Below are 21,143 nucleotides of genomic sequence, written 5' to 3' on the forward strand. Positions count from 1 at the left end.
GTTCTTGTGGCAATGCAGACAAATATTATACCCACTGGGGCTAGTACCCAGGCACTGGTCTCCTTTGAGGAGGAGAGATAAGCATGAGACTACACCAACAGAACAAAGCTCCCCTCTGATTAAAAAAAGGGACATTTACCATACCCAACCGGGGTGTCACCCTGGAACTCCCTTCACCCTGGAGCACTGCACAGAGCTCCCTAGCCACAGCCACCACACACCTCTAGGGATTAACTGAAAAAGCAGACACTACAGTAATTCACAGAGGCATAGTCCAAAGATTAAAGCCATCACAGGGAAGAAACAGAGAAGAAATCAATAAGTAGCCCCACAAATGCTGAATGATAAGCAGCAATTCAAGAAACAAGAATAAGGAACACAACACGACACCCCCAAACAAACACAACACTTCAATATTAGAATGTGAAAATGAGAAGATTGAAGAAATGACAGAAATGAAATTCAAAAAATTGATTGTAAGATTATTTAGAAGTAATCAGAAGCAAACCCACAAACTAAATGAAATCTCTACATGACATGAAAGAAAATTTCTCCCATGAAATTGAGAACTTAAAGAGAAACCAAGGGGCCACCTGCTGTGGCGCAGCAGGTTAATGCCCTGGCCTGAAGCGCCGGCATCCCAAATGGGCACCAGTTCGAGTCCTGGCTGCTCCACTTGCAATCCAGCTCTCTGCTATGGCCTGAGAAAGTGGTGGAAGATGGCCCAAGCCCTTGGGCCCCTGCACCCATGTGGGAGACCCAGAGGAGGCTCCTGGCTCCTGGCTCCTGGCTCCTGGCTTCGGATCAGTGCAGCTCTGGCCATTGCAGCCAACTGGGGAGTGAACCATTGGATGGAAGACTTCTGTGTGTGTGTGTGTGTGTGTGTGTGTAACTCTTTCAAATAAATAAATAAAAATCTTAAAAAAAATAGAGAAACCAATATGAAATATTGGAAATGAAGAATTCAATAGAACAAATAAAAAATATGGTATACTCGGTGAAGCAGAAGAAAGAATATCTGACTTAGCAGATAAATCACTGGAAATTTTACAGTCGAACTAAAAACAATAAGAAATTAGAAAACTAAAAAACACTGTTGGAGATCTACAGGATACTATCAAATGACCCAACATATGGGTCTTAGGAGTTACTGAAGCCATGGAAAGAAAGAAAGGATTAGAAGGCATTTTTAGTGAAATAATAACAGAAAACTTCCCTAATGCAAAACTCCTAATAGACATGACCAGAAAAGAACGTCATCACGGCACATTGTAGCCAAACTCTCCACAGTAGAACATAAAGAAAAGATTCTAAAATGTGCATGAGAGAAATGCCAGATTATTTTCAGAGGATCTCCAATTAGACTCACAGCTGACTTCTCATCAAGAACTCTACAGGCTAGGAGAGAATGGCGAGATATATTCCAAATCTTAAGAGAAAAAAACTGTCAACCCAGACTACTATAGCCTGCCAAACTCTCATTTATGAATGAAGGTGAAATAAAGAACTTCCATATCAAACAGAAATTGAAAGAATTTGTTACCACTTGTCCAGCCTTACAAAAGATGCTTAAGGATATGTTACACACAGAAACGTAAATACTTGGTCATCACTAAGAAAGAAAGTGCAAGCAGAAAATTGTCCAGTAAAAATACAAAGGAAATACAAAGTAAAAAAATAGGAATATTTATGGAAAAATGGCAGGCCAAAGTCATTACTTATCAATAGTCACCTTAAATGTAAATGGTCTCAGCTCTGCAGAAATAGACTGGCTGAATGGATTAAAAAACGGGTCTATTTGCTGCCTACAAGAAAAACATCTCACCAACAAAGATGCATGCAGACTGAAAGTGAAAGCATGGAAAAAAAAGGTATTCCATGCTAACAGAAACCAAAAAAGAGCTGGTGTAGCCACCTTAATATCAGACAAAATAGACTTTAACACAAAAACTAAAAGAGACAGAGACACTTTAAAGAGACAAAGTTAAAAGAGACAAAGAAGGGCACTATGTAATGATTAATTACAGGGCACCTGACTATTTAAAAGAAATGCTAATGGATCTAAAAGGGAGAAGACACGGACTCCAACACAATAATAATAGGAGATTTCAATATCCTACTTTCAGCAATGGACAGACCAACCAGTCAGAAATCAGCAAGGAAACAGTTAATCAACACTAATCAACACTATAGACCAAATGGACCTAACAGATAACTAAGAATTTTCCATCCTACAGTCACAGAATACATATTCTCCTCAGAAATGCATGGAACTTTCTCTAGGATTGATCACATGCTAAGCCATAAAGCAAGTCTCAGCAAATCCAAAACAATCGAAATCATACCGTGCATCTTCTTCTTCTTCTTTTTTTTTTTTCTTTTGACAGGCAGAGTGAAAAGTGAGAGAGAGAGAGAGACAGAGAGAAAGAGAAAGGTCTTCCTTTTGCCGTTGGTTCACCCTCCAATGGCCGCCGTGGCTGGCGCGCTGCGGCCGGCGCACTGTGCTGATCCGAAGCCAGGAGCCAGGTGCTTCTCCTGGTCTCCCATGGGGTGCAGGGCCCAAGCACTTAGCCCATCCTCCACTGCACTCTCTGGCCACAGCAGAGAGCTGGCCTGGAAGAGGGGCAACCGGAACAGAATCCAGTGCCCCGACCGGGACTAGAATCTGGTGTGCTGGTGCCGCTAGGCGGAGGATTAGCCTATTGAGCCGCAGCACCGGCCCCGTGCATCTTCTTGTAACATAATGGAATAAAGCTCGAAATCAACAAATCAAGAATCTCTAGAACATATGAAAACATCTGGAGACTGAACAACATGAATGAAGAGTGGGTCATTGAAGAAATCAAAAGATAAATGAAAAAATTTCTGGAAAAAAATGAAGATGACAATACAACATATCAAAACTTATGGGATACAGCAAAAGCAGTGTTAAGAGGAAAGTTTATAGCAATTGGTGTCTACATCAAAAAGTTGGAAAAGCACTACTAAATAAATGAGCTATCAATTTATCTCAAGGCCCTAGAAAAACAACAGCAAAACAAACCTAAAACTAGTAGGAGAAAAGAAATCATTAAAATTAGAGAAAAAAAAATTGAAACTAAAAAAAAATACAAAAGGTAGTGAAATGAAGAGTTTTTTTTTTTTTTTTTTTTTTTTTTTGACAGGCAGAGTGGACAGTGAGAGAGAGAGACAGAGAGAGAAAGGTCTTCCTTTGCCGTTGGTTCACCCTCCAATGGCCGCCGCTGCAGCCGGCGCACCGCGCTGATCCGATGGCAGGAGCCAGGATCCAGGTGCTTTTTCCTGGTCTCCCATGGGGTGCAGGGCCCAAGCACCTGGGCCATCCTCCACTGCACTCCCTGGCCATAGCAGAGAGCTGGCCTGGAAGAGGGGCAACCGGGACAGAATCCGGCGCCCCAACCGGGACTAGAACCTGGTGTGCCGGCGCCGCAAGGTGGAGGATTAGCCTATTGAGCCACGGCGCCGGCAAGAGCTGGTTTTTTGAAAAAATAAACAAAATTGACCACCACTGACCCAACTAACCAAAAAAAAAAAAAAAAAAAAAAAGGAGGGAGAAGACCCAAATCAATAAAATTAGAGATGAAAAAGTAAATGTAACAACAAACATCACAGAAATAAAAAGATTCATCAGAAATTACTACAAAGAGCTGTATGCCAACAAACTGGGAAACTTGGAAGAAATGGATAGATTCCTGAACACATACAACCCACCTAAATTGAGCCATGGAGACATAGAAAACCTAAACAGACACATAACCAAGACAGAAATTGAATCAGTAATAAAGACCCTCCCAACAAAGAAAAGACCAAAAATCTGAATATAGACCTACCATATGACCCAGCCATCCCACTCCTGAGAAGTTCCCCAAGGGAAATGAAATCAGTATATGAAAGAGTTATCTGTACCCCCATGTTTATTGCAGCTCAATTTGCAATAATTAAGTCATGGAATCAACCCAAATGCCCATTAACTGAAGACTGGATAAAGAAATTATGGGATATGTACACCATGGAATACTACACAGTCGTTAAAAAAAAAAAAAAAAAAAAAACAAAATCCAGTCATTTGCAACAAAATGGATGAAACTGGAAAACATCATACTTAGTGAAATAAGCCAGTCCCAAAGGGACAAATACTATAGGTTCTCTCTCACCTGTGATAACTAACAGAGCACCTAAAAGGAAATCCATAGAAATGAAAATGACACTTTGAGAATCAATGACTTTGAACAGCCCTTGTCTTGACTGTTGAGGAACAGTTTCTTTTTTTCATACGATTTGTTGAATTCCTTACTTAACAGAGTTAATCATATGTGTGTTAAGTTAATTGAAAATAGACCTTAGTAAAAAAATAGGAGTGCGAATAAGAGAGGGAGGAGGAAGAGGGGTGGGAGTGTGAGTGTGTGTGGGGGGGTGGGCATGGTGGGAAGAATCACCATGTTCCAATTATGAAATATATGAAGTTTGTATTCCTTAAGTAAAAGGTTTCTGGGGGGAAAAAAGAGAAAGCTGCATAATCATAGTTGCTTAAATATCTAGAAAACCTAAGAAGATACAGCATACATAAAAAATTAAGAACAGCAAGAATGTGTATGGGCAGGCATTTGGAAAACCAGCCAGATGGGAGATAAAGACTGTCAAATTTTCACTCCACTCCCCCTTTCATTTTGAACCACTTTACCATTAGTATTTAAACTTTTTTATTTACAATACTTTAAATCCAGAAGAGGAAAAAAGATATGAGCTATACTATATCCATATGAACCAGGCTGGTAGACAAAATTAATTGTAAATTGAGGATTACAGCTGAGTTGCAGATATTTGTATAGGACTTTACATTCTAGAAAAAATAAATAATTTAAATATCTATGTCCATATACATTTAATCTGTATGACTAAAGGCTGATACAAATGTATATATAACAAATAATATATAAAAGCTGGCTTCAGCTTAACTTCAAAGAAATGTGTATAATATCAAGCTAATTATTGGGAAAGGTAAAACAATTTTCAGGGATTTTAACAGCTTTCTACAGCTGAAAGTTGAGTCAAGCCAAAATTAAACTGGTAGCTGTCTTTTTAAATTTGGTAATGACCCAGACCTTGAAAACTATATAAAATTAAGTAAGTTTAAGGGATGTTCATCTTTTTCTCAATTCAAAATGCTTTTCAAAGTCTCCAAGGCAGAACTATCCCACTGCTGAAAGTTTAGAAAAGTGTTTAATACCCATAAAATAGATTAGCACAGACAGGTATTTGTCACAGTGTCTAGACTGCTGCTTGGGACACCCATATCAGTGTGCCTTGGTTCAAATCCTGGCTGTGCTTCCAATTCCAGCTTCCTGCTAATACATACTTGAGAAGCAGTAGGTGACGGCTTAAGGAGCTGGGTCCCTGCCACCTGTATAGGAGAAAAACTGAGTTCAAGGCTCTGGGCTTCAGCCCCAGGTGTTGTAGGCATTTGGAGAGTAAATGTGCAGATGCAAGATCACTCTCTCTCTCTCTCTCTCTCTCTCTCAGCATTTCAAATAAATAAAAACCTTAAAGGCTGGCGCCGCGGCTCACTAGGCTAATCCTCCGCCTGCGGCGCCAGCACACTGGGTTCTAGTCCTGGTTGGGGCGCCGGATTCTGTCCCGGTTGCCCCACTTCCAGGCCAGCTCTCTGCTATGGTCCAGGAATGCAGTGGAGGATGGGCCAAGTGCTTGGGCCCTGCACCCCATGGGAGACCAGGAGAAGCACCTGGCTCCTGGCTCCTGGCTTCGGATCAGCGCGGTGCACCGGCTGCAGCATGCCGGCCGCGGCAGCCATTGGAGGGTGAACCAACGGCAAAGGAAGACCTTTCTCTCTGTCTCTCTCTCTCATTGTCCACTCTGCCTGTCAAAAAAAAAAAAAAAAAAAAAAAAAAAAAAAAAAAAAAAAACTCAAAAAACAGATTAGCATAAGGATATTAATGGCTCCTCTAGCTATTCTATAGATAGATAACACATTCTATAATCACTCAATCACATTCTATAATCACTCAATATTTAAAATGGATAAAACTCTCAATAGCATGGCTACAGTTTGAGTTTCAGTTTAACTTTTATGATGTACATGTCAACTATCATACAAGTATATGTTTCTGGGATATTTCACAATAAGCTTTGAGGATACTATCAATGAGAGAAAAAAAGGTGAGATAAAAGCAGACAAGTAGTGTTAAAATTCCTTTAAGTGTTTTGTTCCACAAAAAAGATAGGTGTGACACAATTGTGACATAATGTAGCCAGCATTAATGTTTCTTTTTTTTTTTTAATTTTTTTTTTAAATTTTTTTTGACAGGCAGAGTGGACAGTGAGAGAGAGAGAGACAGAGAGAAAGGTCTTTCTTTGCCGTTGGTTCACCCTCCAATGGCCGCCACGGCCAGCGCGCTGCGGTCGGCTCACCGCGCTGATCCGATGGCAGGAGCCAGGTGCTTCTCCTGGTCTCCCATGGGGTGCAGGGCCCAAGCACCTGGGCCATCCTCCACTGCACTCCCCTGGCCACAGCAGAGGGCTGGCCTGGAAGAGGGGCAACCGGGACAGAATCCGGCGCCCCGACCGGGACTAGACCCCGGTGTGCCGGCGCCGCTAGGCGGAGGATTAGCCTAGTGAGCCGCAGCGCCGGCCAACATTAATGTCTTTCAACAGTAGGAAACACAGGGCCAGTGTTGTGGTGTAGTTGGTTAAGCTGCCACCTGCACCACTGGCATCCCATATGCACACTGGGTTGATTCCTGGTTGCTCCACTTCCAATCCAGCTCCCTGTTAATGAGTCTGGGAAAGCAGCAGAGGATGGCCCAACCACTTGGGTCCCTACACCCACACGAGACTTGGATGGAGCTCCCGGCTCCTGGCTCCAGCCTGGTCCAGCCCTGGTTGTTGTGGCTATTTGGGAGTGAACCAGCAGATGGAAGATCTCTCTCTCTGTAACTCTACCTTACAAATAAATAAAGTAAATCTCTAAAAAAACACACACACGAGGCTGGTGCTGTGGCATAGTGCCAGCATCCCATATGGGCACTGGTTTAAGCCCTGGCTACTAAACTTTTTTTTTTTTTTTTTTTGACAGGCAGAGCTAGACAGTGAGAGAGAGAGACAGAGTGAAAGGTCCTCCCTCCGCTGGTTCACCCCCCAAAATGGCCGTCACAGCCGGCGCACCACGGCTATCTGAAGCCAGGAGCCAGGCGCTTCCTCCTGGTCTCCCATGCGGGTGCAGGGCCCAAGCAGTTGGGCCATCTTCCATTGCCTTCCCGGGCCACAGCAGAGAGCTGGACTGGAAGAGGAGCAACCGGGACAGAACCGGCGCCCCAACCAGGACTAGAACAGAGTGCCGGCGCCGCAGGAGGAGGATTAGCCCAGTGAGCCGCAGCACCTGGCTGCTAAACTTCTGATTCAGCTCTCTGCTATGGCCTGGGAAAGCAGTAGAAGATGGCCCAATTTTTGAAATCCCTGTACCCACATGGGAGAATGAGAAGAAGCTCCTGGCTCCTGGCTTTGGATAGGTTCAACTCCAGCCATGTGGCCATCTGGGGAGATAGAAGACCATTAGATAGAAGACCTCTCTCTCTCTCTGCCTCTGCCTCTTTGTAACTCTTTCAAATCAATAAATAAATCTTTAAAACACACACACACACACACACACACACAAAAGTGAGAGAATTTTTTTTAAAGTTGATAAACAGGTATCTCACAAGGAAAAATAAACACAGGTAATATATCACTGTTACCTTACATTCACTGAAAATGAACTCTACCATAATTCTTAATTACTTAATTTTTATTTATTTCAAAGGCAGAGACACAGAGACAGATGCAAAGAGAAACAGAGAGAGGTACTTTCCATTCAATGGTTCATTCCCCAAATGCTTGCAACAGAAAGTATGGAGTGAGGCTACAGCCACAAGCAAGGAACTCAATTTACATGGGTCTCCCATGTGGATGGCAAGAAGCAAAGTACTTGAGTCATCACGTTCTACCTTCTAGAGCAAGCATTAGCAGGAAGCTGGAATCAAAGAGGAGCTAGGGCCGGCACTGTGGCTCAATAGGCTAATCCTCCACCTGCGGCGCTGACCCGGTTGGGGCAGTGGATTCTGTCCCGGTTGCTCCTCTTCCAGTCCAGCTCTCTGCTGTGGCCCGGGAGGGCAGTGGAGGATGGCCCAAGTACCTGGGCCCTGCACCCGCATGGGATACCAGGAGGAAGCACCTGGCTCCTGGCTTCAGATCAGCGCAGTGCGCCAGCCAAAGCACCAGCCGCAGTGGCCATTGAGGAGTGAACCAACGGAAAAGGAAGACCTTTCTCTTTCTCTCTCTCACACTGTCCACTCTGCCTGTCCAAAAAAAAAAAAAAAAAGAGGAGCTAGGATTTGACCTAGGGTCTCTTGATATGGGATGCAGGCATCTCAAATGGCATCTTAACCACAGAACTATCTGCCCTCCCCTTTGTTCTAACATATTTAAACTGAGCTTCTGGTACTATTTCATCCCATTAAAAAAAAAAAAAAGTAAGATCTATGGTATTAGTTACACTTTAATGCAATAAATCAACTTCCTACTTGTCATGAGACTCCAAATTCCATTAAAATTGATGGTAAAAATGCCATCTTAATTGTTGAAGTGATCATATTAAGTGCTGAAGTGAATATGAGGATATGATTGAGTGTTATAAGAGATCATATAAATAGCTTCAAGTGCCTGGTAATAATAATAGAATTATAAAGGAGGGAATGTCCAACATGGGAAGCAATCCACATAGCAAACTCATAGAATGACAATCACTTGAAATAACACTCTGACCTCAGAATCAACCATTAAGGCATTCAGATGTGGCCGAAAAGCCCATGAGAGCATTTCAGGCATGGAAAGCCAAGTCACTGTGGCAAAAAATATCCTACCTGAAGGATCTCTGTTGGTGAAAGAAGTGAAAGAAAGGGCCATCAAAGAAGGATGTACTTTTCTCTGAAGGGAGGAGAGGACTTCCACTTTGCTTATGGCCTTGTCTAAATACTGATGGAGTTTGTGGTCACAAAAGGCTTTAATAGCCTTGGCAGTTCATAGCAAGAGCCTCAGGTGATCACTGACATCTTTTTTTTTTTTTCCTTTGGACAGGCAGAGTTAGAGAGTTACACAGTGAGAGAGAGAGAGAGACAGAGAGAGAGTTTTAGACAGTGAGAGAGAGACAGAAAGGTCTTCCTTCCATTGGTTAACCCCCAAAATGGCCGCCACAGCTGGCGCTGCGCCGATCCGAAGCCAGGAGCTGGGTGCTTCCTCCCGGTCTCCCATGTGGGTGCAGGGACCCAAGCACTTGAGCCATCCTCCACTGCCCTCCCGGGCCTCAGCAGAGAGCTGGACTGGAAGAGGAGCAACTGAGACTAGTACCCGGCGCCCCAACTGGGACTAGAACCCAGGGTGCCGGCGCCACAGGCGGAGGATTAGCCAAGTGAGCCATGGCGCCGGCCCACTGACGTCTTAATAAATAAGAGTGTTAACTGTTAAATTAACAACAGAAGTCACTGTGCACTTATTCCTCATGTAGAACCACTGTCCTTAATGAGTTGTACTATGAGAATTGACTGCAAAGCTTGTTCTAAAATAGTACTTTTTACGTTTGTGTGTGTGTGTGGGTGGGTGGGTGGGTGCAAACTGTTGAAATCTTTACTTAGAATAGTTGGTCTTCTGTATATAAAGTTAATTAAAATTGAATCTTTTTTTTTTTTCTCGACAGGCAGAGCGGACAGTAGTGAAAGAGAGAGACAGAGAGAAAGGTCTCCTTTTCCATTGGTTCACCCTTCAATGGCCGCAGCAGCCAGCACACTGCGGCCGGCACACCACGCTGATCCGAAGCCAGGAGCCAGGTGCTTCCTCCTGGTTTAAATGTGGGTGCAGGGCCCAAGCACTTGGGCCATCCTCCACTGCCTTCCCGGGCCACAGCAGAGAGCTGGACTGGAAGAGGAGCAACCGGGACAGAATCCGGCACTCCGAACGGGACTAGAACCTGGGGTGCTGGCGCCACAGGCAGAGGATTAGCCTATTGAGCCGCAGCACAGGCCTAAAATTGAATCTTAATGAGGAATGGGATGGGAGAGGAAGTAGGAGAGGGGATGGGAGTGGGGGTGGGAGGGTGGGTATGAGGGGAAGAACCACTATATTCCTAAAGTTGTACCTATGGAATTTGCATTCATTAAATAAAAGCTTTAAAAAAAATCAACTTTCTGCCTGCTAATAAAGCAGAGACTTTGTTTATTATGATGGAGAAAAAGTTTCAAACAAAGCTATTAGTTATTATCCCATTACATAAATAAAATAATTTAATTTACCCCAAAGTAACCATTTTCCTCCTTTTCTCTATAGCAGGTAGGCCATTGAAAACTGCAACCACAACAGCACGGGAATCCAAAGCTTTACACTGCCGTTCTTCTGTTTTGGGCACAATATCACTGATAATACCATGTGTCAAGGCTCGGGGAGAACTGTGCCTGCTCCCAGACTGAGAGCTTCCTGGGGAGCCTTCAGGAAAAGAACAAGGATATTCAGAAAGAAGGCAAACACACACTAAAGTTCTCTCAGATTAGGAAATTTCATTCTATATACATTTTAGAACTACATTAGGGTTCAAAATAATTGTTTCAAAACCAGTTTTAAAATATATCTGTCTTTTTGATGCCCGGTATAAAAATTAAGAAGCTAATGGGTTTATTTTCTTAAGGTTCTATTCTATTGTGAGATCAAAAAACTTCCAAACTAAATTTCAGCATTTTTGGTGCCTTCTAAGGTCTAAAGCTGACACTGTGAACACTAGTTTCCAGTAAAAGAAACCTACCCATTGAAATGACATTCTGAACATCCCCAAAATTTACCTTCAGATAGAGTGTGACAGTCTCCCTTTGAACGACAGGTTTCCCCAGAGTCCACTGCTCTTCGAAGTGATAGACTACCTGCTATACTGGACCGAGCTGGCTTAGGTGAATTACTCTTCTTATTTGTGGCTGCAAACACATTTAAAAACATTGTTGAATATGATCAAATAGCATGAAACTCAAAATTCAGTCAGAAAAAAGTTTAACCATGCTCAGAAACTGATCTGTCTACTGTGTTAAAAAAAAAAAAATTAACAGAACACTCTGTAGGCCCCACTGGCTTATTTGAGGTTTTAAGACAAAAGTATTCCCTTCTTTGTGGCTGGTGGAGCAGAAACTTAATTATTTATGAATACCATCAGAAAAATTATACCAACTTCAATTCAATTAAACTATCAAGAATATAAACTGTGGGCCGGTGCTGTGGCATAGCGAGTTAAGCCATCGAATGCAGTGCCTGTATCCCATGTGGGTGCCAGTTAGAGACCCAGCTGCTTGACTTCCAATCCAGCTCTCTGCTATGGCCTGGGAAAGCAGCAGAAGATGGTCCAAGTCCTTAGGCCCCTGCATCCACGTAGGAGACCCAGAAGAAGCTCCTGGCTCCTCCTGGCCTTGGATTGGTGCAGCCCTGGCTGTTGCAGCCAGCTGGGGAGTAAACCAGCAGATGGAGGACCTCTCTCTCTCTCTCTCTCTCTGCCTCGCCTCTCTCTGTGTAACTCTGACTTTCAAATAAATAAATAAATAAATAAATATTTTTAAAAAGAATATAACCTACAGGGACAGGCGTTGAACCTAATGATTAAGATCTGTGCATCCTGGATCAGAGTGCCTGGATTTCATGCAAAGCTCTGGCTCCTGATTTCTGGACTCAGGAGGTAATGATGATGGCTCAAGTAATTCCATTCATACAAGCCACACAGGATACCAGGATTGAGTTCACTATTGCAGGCTGGGGCCTTAACCCGATGCGCCACAGCACCAGCCTCAATAAATCTTTCTTCTAAAATGAATTAATTAGGGTCAACACCATACATGGTAGGTTAAGCCTGTGCCTGCAGTGCCAGCATTCCATATGGATGTTGTGGATCGAGTCCCGGCTGCTCCACTTCTGATCCAGCTCTCTGCTATGGCCTGGGATAGCAGTGGAAGATGGCCCTAGTCCTTGGGCTCCTGCACCCATGTGGGAAACCCGGAAGAAACTCCTGGCTTTGGATCGGCACAGCTCCGGCCGTTGCAGCCAAATGGGGAGTAAACCAGCAGATGGAAGACCTCTCTCCCTCCCTCTCCTTTTCTCTCTGTATAACTCTTTCAAATAAATAAATCTTAAAAGAAAAAAAAAAGTTAAACACAGTTAGTTCCCATGTAACCCAGCAATTCCAACCCTAAGTATATACCCAAAGATAAACAAAATGTATGTTCAGGGGTGGGCATTTAGCACAAAAGTTAAGATCTTGCTCGGGATGCCCTCATCCCTTACCAGAGCACCTGGTGTGAGTATCAGCTTCTCTCTCTTTCTCTCTCTCTTTCTCTCTTTCTTTCTTTATCGCTCTCTCTTTCTTTCTTTCTTTCTCTCTCTCTCTCTCTCTCTCTCTCTCTCTCTTTCTCTCTTTCTTTCATTTTGGACAGGCAGAGTTAGACAGTGAGAGAGAGAGAGAGAAAGGTCTTCCTTTTTCTATTGCTTCACCCCCAAAGTGGCCTCTACGGCAGGCATGCTGCACTGATCCAAAGCCAGGAGCCAGGTGCTTCCTCCTGGTCTCCCATGCGGGTGGCAGGGCCCAAGGACCTGGGCCATCCTCCACTGCACTCCCAGGCCACAGCAGAGAGCTGGACTGGAAGAGGAGCAACCGGGACAGAATCCGCTGCCCCAACCAGGTTGGCGCTGCAGGCGGAGGATTAGCCTAATGAGCCACGGTGCCGGCCAGCTCCTCTACTTTCAATCCAGCTTCCTGCTAATGTACACCCTGGGAAGCCAGATAATGGTTCAAATACATGGGTCCCTGCCACCAGCATGGGAGAACTGGACTGAGTTCCAGGATCATGGCATCAGCTTGACCCCTCCCTGATTGTCACATACATTTGAGGAATGAACCAGCAAATATAAGAACTAGGTCTTGGGTAGACATTTGGTGTAGCAGTTGAGTCAATGCTAGGGATGCCTGCATCCCATATCAGAGTGCTGGTTCAAGTCCCAGCTACTGTGCTTCTGATCCTGCTTCCTGCTAATGCACACTCTGTACTTAGGTTCCTACTACCCATGTCGAAATATAGACTGAGTTCCAGGGTCAGATTTCATTTGTGACTACATGTCAGGGATCCTAAGTAAAATACTAACAAACTGAATATAGCACTATATTTTAAAATAATTATAGATCAAAACTAAGTAGGATTGATTCTAGTAGTTCAGGAAAAGGTCAGCATAAGAAAAAAAAACATGTAATTCACCCTACTTTATGTTAATAAAGTAACAGCAAAATAATATGATCAAAAAAAATTTTATGTAATTCTATGCAGCTTTTTTTTTTTTTTTTTTTTTTGACAGGCAGAGTTAGACAGTGAGAGAGACAGAGAGAAAGGTCTTCCTTCCGTTGGTTTACCCCTCAAATGGCCGCTACAGCCGGCCAGTGCACTGCACCAATCCGAAGCCAATAGCTAGGTTTCACTGCCTTCCTGGGCCACAGCAGAGAGCTGGACTGGAAGAAGAGCAATCGGGACAGAATCTGGCACCCCAACCGGGACTAGAACCCAGGGTGCCAGCGCCACAGGCAGAGGATTAGCCTAGTGAGCCACAGCACAGGCCTCTATGCAGCTTTTGACTCAGTAAAAAAAGAAACATCTGGAGCAGGCATTTGTCTTAGTGGTTAAGATTCCTGCATCCCACTTGGTTTGATTCCTTGCACTGTTTTCTGATTCGAGCTTCCCATAACGTGTACTCTGGGAGGTGCTGGTGATGGCTCAAGTAACTGGCTTCCTCCTACCCTGTGGGAGGCCTGGATTGAGTTCTCAGCTCCTTGTTTCAGCCCCCGAGCTGTTGTGGGCTTCTAGGGGGTGCAGCAGTGGATGGCGGTTTCTCTTTCTTCTATCAAATATATTTTAATGGTAAAAAGAGAGGCAATTTGGTATGGGTGTTGTGGCACAGCAAGTTGAACCACCACTTGGGAGTGTTCACATCCCATATCTGAGTACCAGTTTGAGTCCACTTCCAACCCAGCTCCTTGAAAATGCACCTGGGAAGCAGTGAATGATGGCTCAAATACCTGAGTCCCTGCCATCCATGTGGGAGACCAGGTGGAGTTCCAGGCTCCTGGCTTTGGTCTGGCCAAGCCATGGATATTGTGGCCATTTGAGCAGTGAACCAGTGGATGAAAGATATGTGTGTGTGATTGACTCTGCATTTCAAATAAATAAATACTCTTGGTGCCGGTGCTGTGGTGTAATGGGTAAAGGTGCCACCTGCAGTGCCAGCATCCCATTTAGGCGCTGGTTCAAGTCCCGGCTGCTCCATTTATGATCCAGCTCTCTTATGGCCTGGGAATGCAGTAGAGGATGGCTCAAGTCCTTGAGCCCCTGCACTCACATGGGCAGACCAGAAGAAACTCCTGGCTTCAGATGCAGCCATTTGGGGAGTGAATCAGCTGATGGAAGATCGATCGATGTCTCTCTCTCTCTCCAGCTGATGGAAGATCAATCAATCTCTCTCTATCTGTGCCTCTTCCTCTCTGTAACTCTGCCTTTCAAATAAGTAAATAAATAAATCTTGTAAAAGTAAATAAATAATCTTTAAAAAGGAAAGAGGCAGGGGGCTGGCAATCTGGCAAAGTAGGTTAAGATGCTGCCTGCAATGCTGGCATCCCATGTGGGCACTGGTTTGAATTCTGGCTGCTTGACTTCTGATCCAGCCCTCTGCTAAAATGCCTTGGAAAGCAGCATGAAATGAACCAAGTGCTTGGGCCCCCACACCCACGTGGGAGACCTAGAAATTCCTGGATCGTGGCTTTGGTCTGGCCTAGCCCTAGCAGTTATGGCCACTTGGCAGGTGGGTGGGGGTGGGGGTAGGGGATAGGTGAACCAGCACATGGAATATCTCTAACTGTGCCTTTAATAACAAAATAAATCTTAAAAAAATAAAATGCTTGGGATGCCCACATCTCACACATATCAGATTGCTTAGGTTTGAGTCCTGGCTCTTCTTTCCTTCTTTCCTTCTTTCCTTCTTTCTTTCTTTCTTTTTTTTTTTTTTTTTTTTTTAAGATTTACTTATTTATTTGAGAGAAAGACAAAGGGAGAGGTCTTCTATCCACTGGTTCACTTCCTAAATGGCCCCCAGAGCTGAGCCAATCTGGAGCCAGGAGCAAGGAGCTTCTTCCGGTCTCCCACACGGATGCAGGGGCCTAAGCACTTGGGTCATCTACTGCTTTCACAGGCCATCAGCAGGGACTCAAACTAGTGCCCACATGGGATTCCAGCACTGTAGGCAGATGCTCAACCTACTACACTATAGTGCCGGGCCATGGTTCTGCCTTCAATTCAAGCTTCCTGCTATGGCAAGCCCTGGAAGCAGCAGGCAATGGTTCAAATGCTTGGGCTCCCGTCACTCATGTGGGAAACCTAGATGGAGATCCAGGCTCCTTGGCTTTGGCCTGGCCCGGCCCAGCTGTTGAGGCCATTTTGAAAGTGAACAAGTAGATGAAAAAAAAAAAAAATCTCTGTTTCTGTCACTCTGCCTTTCAAATAAATAAAATAAACCTTTTTTTAAAAAATAGAGTGAAACTTTATGACACTGATTTTGCAATGCTTTCTTAGATGACACCAAAAAAATGCATACAAATGGACTTCTTCAAACTAAGAACATTTAAAATTAAATGACAGTATCAAGAGAAAAGGCAATCCATAAAATGGAAGAAAATATTTGCAAATCATACTTCTAATAAATAACCCCTAAAACTCAACAATAAAAAATAAACTATTAGGCCAGTGCTGTGGCATAGTGGGTAAAGCTACCACCTGCAGCACCAGCATTCCATATGAGAGCCAGTTTGAGTCCTGGCTGCTCCACTTTCAATCCAGTTCCCTGCCAATGATCCTGGGAAAGCAGTGAAAGGTGGTCTAAGTGCTTGGACATCTGCACCCACATGAGAGACCCAGAAGAAGCTCCTGGTTTCAGTTTGGACCAGATCTGGCCGTTGTGGCCATTTGGGGAATGAACCAGCAAATGGAAGATCTCTATCTCTCCCTCTGACTTGTCTCTCCTTCTCTGTAAGTCTGACTTTCAAATAAATAAATAAACTTTTTTTAAAAAAAGTTAAAAAAAAACACTCCAAATAATTTAAAATTGGGCAAACAACTTGAACTGACATTTCTCCAAAGAAGACATATATATGATCAATAAACACAAGAAAAGAAGATCCACATTATTATTATGGAAATATAGAAAAAATGTAAAAAAATTAATTACCTAATGAGGTAATTAATAATAATAATAAAAAAAACAGAGGGGGCCAGCACTGTGGCACAGTAGGCTAATCCTTGCCTGCAGCGCCGGCATCCCATATGGGTGCCAGTTCATGTGCTGGCTGCTCCTCTTCCAATCTAGCTCTCTGCTATGGCCTGGAAAAGCAGTAGAAGATAGCCCAAGTGCTTGGGCCCCTGAACCCACACAGGAAAGACCCAGAAGAGGCTTCTGTCTCCTGGCTTCAGATCAGCCAAGCTCCAGCTGTTGTGGCCATTTGGGGAATGAACCAACAGAAGGAAGACCCTTCTCTCTCACTCTCTCTTCATTTTCAAGTAAATAAATGGCTCTTAAAAAGAAAAAAGAAAAAAAAAACTCAATCTGCATTAAAAAAAAAAAAAAAAAGAGTTGCAGAAACACAGATCTTCCTTCTGCTGTTTCATTCCCCAAATGAACCACCAATGGCTGGGGATAGGTCAGGTTGAAGCCAGGTGCTCCATCCGGGTCTTCCATATGTCAGGGTCCAAATACTTGGACCATTATTTGCTACGTTCCCATGGGCATTATCAGACAGCTGGATCAGAAATGGAGCAGCTAGAACTCAAACTGGTGCTGATATGGGATGCCCTGATGCTGCCATCACAAGTAATGTCGTAATGCCTATGCCACAATGCAGGCTCTCACCTGTTTTTTTTTTTTTTTAAGATTTATTTATTTATTTGAAATTCAGAATTACACACAGAGAGGAGGAGAGGCAGAAGAGAAAGAGAAAAAGAGAGAGAGAGAGAAGTTGGTCGGTCTTCCATCTGCTGGTTCACTCCCCAATTGGCTACAACGCCTGGAACTGTGCCGATCCGAAGCCAGGAGCTTCTTCCGGATCTCCCACGTGGGTGCAGGGGCCCAAGGACTTGGGTTGTCTTCTACTGTTTGCCCAGGCCATAGCAGAGAGCTGGATTGGAAGTGGAGCAGCTAGGACTTGAACCGGCACCCATATGGGATGTTGGCACTGCAGGCAGCAGCCTTACCCGCTACATCACAGCGCTGGCGCCAAACCTTACTATTTTCTACAGCAGTGTACTGTTTTATATACCCACCTATACTGTACAATGGTTCCAATTTCTCTACATCTTCATAAACACTTGTTATTTTCTGAGGTTTCTTTTTTTGTTGTTAAGATTTTATTTATGGGGTCAGCACTGTGGCGTAGCAAGTAAAGCTACCACTTGCAGTGCCAGCATCCCATATGGGCAATGGTTCAACTCCCAGCTTATCCATTCCATCCCAGCTCCCTGCTAGTCTGTCTGGGAAAGCAGAGGAAAATGGGCCAAGTCACTGGGCCCCTGCACCTATGTGGGAGACCCTGATAAAGCTCATGGCTCGTGGCTTCAGCGTGGCCCAGTGCTGGCTGTTGTAGCCATCTGGGGAGTGAACCAACAGATGGAAGATCTCTCTCTCTCTCTCTCTGCCTCTGCCTTTTTCTCTCTTTATCTCCACCTTTCAAATAAAAAAAAAAAAAAAAAAAAACCCATATGTCTGTTGAGGTAAAACTGAAACAAAATACTAAAAAAACAAAAAGAACAAATCAGGTTATAAACAACCTTCTGGTGTTTATTCTCCAAGACTTCCTCCTAAAATCAGAATTAAACTCAAAACCTCTTATTGAAGTCTTACAAGATCCTGCTGATCTCTGACTTCATCTACCATTCTCCTTTCTGTCCTTGGTTCACCATCTTCAGCTATACTAGTCTTTTTTTTTTTTTAATTTATTTATTTATTTGAAAGGCAGAGTTACAGAGGCAGAGGCAAAACACAGAAAGATTTTCCATCCTCTGGTTCACTCCCCAAATGGCTGCAATAGCCAGAGCTGGTCTGTCGCTCCCCGTCTTCGTGGAGGAACGACACAGGACCCTGCGCTGTTCTTTTGTCTGCTCGGCCCTCCCCGGGTTTGCTGCTGGTTCTTCCAGGGTTGGCTACCATCCCTTCCACCTCCGTGGAAGGGCGGTTCCCCCTGCCACTTTCCCCACTTCCGCGGGGGAGCGGCACACCGCCGGCCGGCTCTCTCGGGGGCTGCACAGGTGTTCCTTCAGATAGATGTTCCTGGTGCATGTTGTCTCTCTCCTCCTTTATAGTCCTCTTCCACCAATCCCAACTCTGCTACCCACACGCCGAGTACGCTGCTCTCCTCCAATCAGGAGCAGGATCAGCTCCTGCAGGTTATTGGTCGAACTGGAGGCAGCTGCGTAGAAGCTGTTCACTCCTCTCCCAGCGCCATATTGTGGGAGAGCAGATGCATAGAATAAGTCTTAATTCCAGTAACAGTCTAGTGCGAGTTGCTCCCCACACTGGTCCAATCCAAAGCCAGGAGCTTCTTCTGGGTCTCCCATGTGGGTATAAGGGCCCAAGCACTTGGGCCATCTTTTACTGCTTTCCCAGGCCATAGCACAGAGCTGGATTGGAAGTGGAGCAGCTGGGACTCGACATATAGGATGCTGGCACTGCAGGTGGCGACTTTACTGACGACACCACAGCGCTAGCCCCAATATTCATTTAATCTTTCAAACACACAAGGCAAATCCTGTACCAGTGATTTTGCATTTTCTGTTCTGTTTACCCAGGATGTAGCTTCCTGCAGATCTTTTAAGAGTCAAGAAGATATCAACCTTCAGGTCTCAGTTCAAATATTTCTTCCCCTGAGAAACTTTCTCTGACTACTTCCAACTAAGGTAGCACACTTATCTGCTCCCCCATCCCATTCTTGTGTTGTTTCCTAAATGGCACTTTTTTCTATATCTGTTTACACATTTTAATGTCTGAATCTCATCACTGGAATTCAAGTTACATGAAGCTAAGAATTTTGTCCTGTATACTGTCAGCCAGAAAGTAAGCAATCAAAAAATGTTATCTCTATCACATAATAGTAAATATAATCAATTTTGGGGAAAAAAAGGCAGTGAGTATTTGTAGTCTTAACTCATTGGAAGAGAGATGTTTAAATGCTGTCATCCTGAAATAACCAGTCATCTAGCTTCATGTTACATGTGGAGAAATGACACTAATAGAAACTTTTTGACTTACAGTTTCGTACATAACAACTGGCAACTGATGACTTTGCCAGGAGCTCCATTCCCAAATCCTGTAATCTGCTAGAGCTTTCACTTCCACATGCAGCCAGAGCTGCCTGATCAGCAGAAAAAAGGCTTGTCTGCATATCTCCAGAAGCAACATTGCTGCTCTTTATTTCTGCAAGAGTATTCTTTACATCAGTTTTCATACATCGAACTTCAGCCATTTGAGTTTTCAGTCTTTTTAGCATCTTTAAATCAGATGGCACTCGCCACATTGCCTGCTGCTGCTTCCTTTGATCTTTATCTTTTCGAGAATATGATGCTTCAGAAAGAAAAGTGATAAACCATATTAATATAAATTGTAACATTCATGAAAACATTTTGTACTACGGAAATACAAAAATACGATGTGAAAAATAAGCTCACATGCTTTAGATGGTATTAACATAAAAGTAAGCACTAAACTCCATTAGTGAGGCAGGTGTTTAGTGCAGTGCTTAAAATACCAGTAGGGATATATACATCCCCTTTAACAGTGCTTGGGTTTGAGTTCTGGCTTCCAATTCCAGTTTTCTGTCTGAAAGGCAACAGGAGATGGCTCAGGTAGTTGGGTCCCTGCCATCCACATGTGAGACTCAGACTGATTTCCCAGCTCCTAGCTTTGGCCAGCCCCAGCTCTAGCTATTGTGGCATTTGGGAAATCAATCAGTGGATGGGCGATGTGTCTATGTCTGTATGTCTGCCTTTTGTCATCTGTCTGTCTGTCTCTCTCTCTCTGCCTTTCAAATAAATTCTAAAACAAGTCCACTAATGAGAATAAAGATAGACATGAGTGTTCTAATTGCATTCCATATTTTAATTCTGAGCTGTTTTCTAAGCCTTTCTACTTTCATATCCCACTGGTATGTCCAACTCCGTGTTTAAATTCTACAACTAGGACACTGTTGTGGCAGGTGAGTAAAAGCCTACAGTGCTGGCATCCCACATGGGCGCTGGTTCAAATCCTGGCAGCTCCACTTCTGATCCAGCTCTTTGCTGTGGCCTGGGAAAAGAGTAGAAGATGGCCCAAGTCCTTGGGCCCCTGCACCTGTGCAGGAGACCTGGAAAAAGCTCCTGATTGACCCAGCTCTGGTCACTGCCAGTTGTTTGATAACCTGACTGAAGAGACTTGCAAACTGAGGACCCAAATTTTCAAGAAGTATACCTTTGGCCGGCGCCGCGGCTCACTAGGCTAATCCTCCGCCTAGCGGTGCCGGCACACCGGGTTCTAGTCCCGGTTGGGGCGCCGGATTCTGTCCCGGTTGCCCCTCTTCCAGGCCAGCTCTCTGCCGTGGCCAGGGAGTGCAGTGGAGGATGGCCCAGGTGCTTGGGCCCTGCACCCCAGGGGAGACCAGGAAAAGCACCTGGCTCCTGGCTCCTGCCATCGGATCAGCGCAGTGCACCGGCCGCAGCGGCCATTGGAGGGTGAACCAACGGCAAAGGAAGACCCTTCTCTCTGTCTCTCTCTCTCACTGACCACTCTGCCTGTCAAAAAAAAAAAAAAAAAAGAAGTATACCTTACAAAAGAGACCTATAAAGTCTGGGCTCTAAGTCCCTACCCTGCTATAGCAATTCTATTTCTACTTTCTACACAGAGGTTTCACTTAGACTTTGACAAATCAATTCTGTTGCTGTAAAGCAGCATCAAAATCACCTTCTAAACCACTGGTTTTATTTATATAGTACAACTGTTTAAGAAAG

General features: G+C 44.2%; 1 protein-coding gene across 9 annotated transcripts in view; it reads right to left on the reverse strand.

The window, feature by feature from the left end:
• The window catches only part of TRIM37 (tripartite motif containing 37), a 171,610-nt gene that overhangs the window by 51,742 nt on the left and 98,725 nt on the right, over positions 1-21,143 (reverse strand). For all 9 annotated transcript variants that reach the window (XM_051824777.3, XM_089317265.1, XM_089317264.1 and 6 more), the window contains 3 exons: positions 19,414-19,725; positions 10,893-11,021; positions 10,353-10,542 (listed from right to left, as the gene is read on the reverse strand). In XM_051824777.3, the coding sequence (XP_051680737.3) occupies positions 10,353-10,542; positions 10,893-11,021; positions 19,414-19,725 (631 nt within the window). The remainder of the gene's footprint in view (positions 1-10,352; positions 10,543-10,892; positions 11,022-19,413; positions 19,726-21,143) is intronic.

The sequence above is a fragment of the Oryctolagus cuniculus genome, chromosome 17, assembly GCF_051225735.1.
Source record: "Oryctolagus cuniculus isolate XC-2025 breed Fujian yellow rabbit chromosome 17, ASM5122573v1, whole genome shotgun sequence".
Lineage (NCBI taxonomy): Eukaryota > Metazoa > Chordata > Mammalia > Lagomorpha > Leporidae > Oryctolagus > Oryctolagus cuniculus.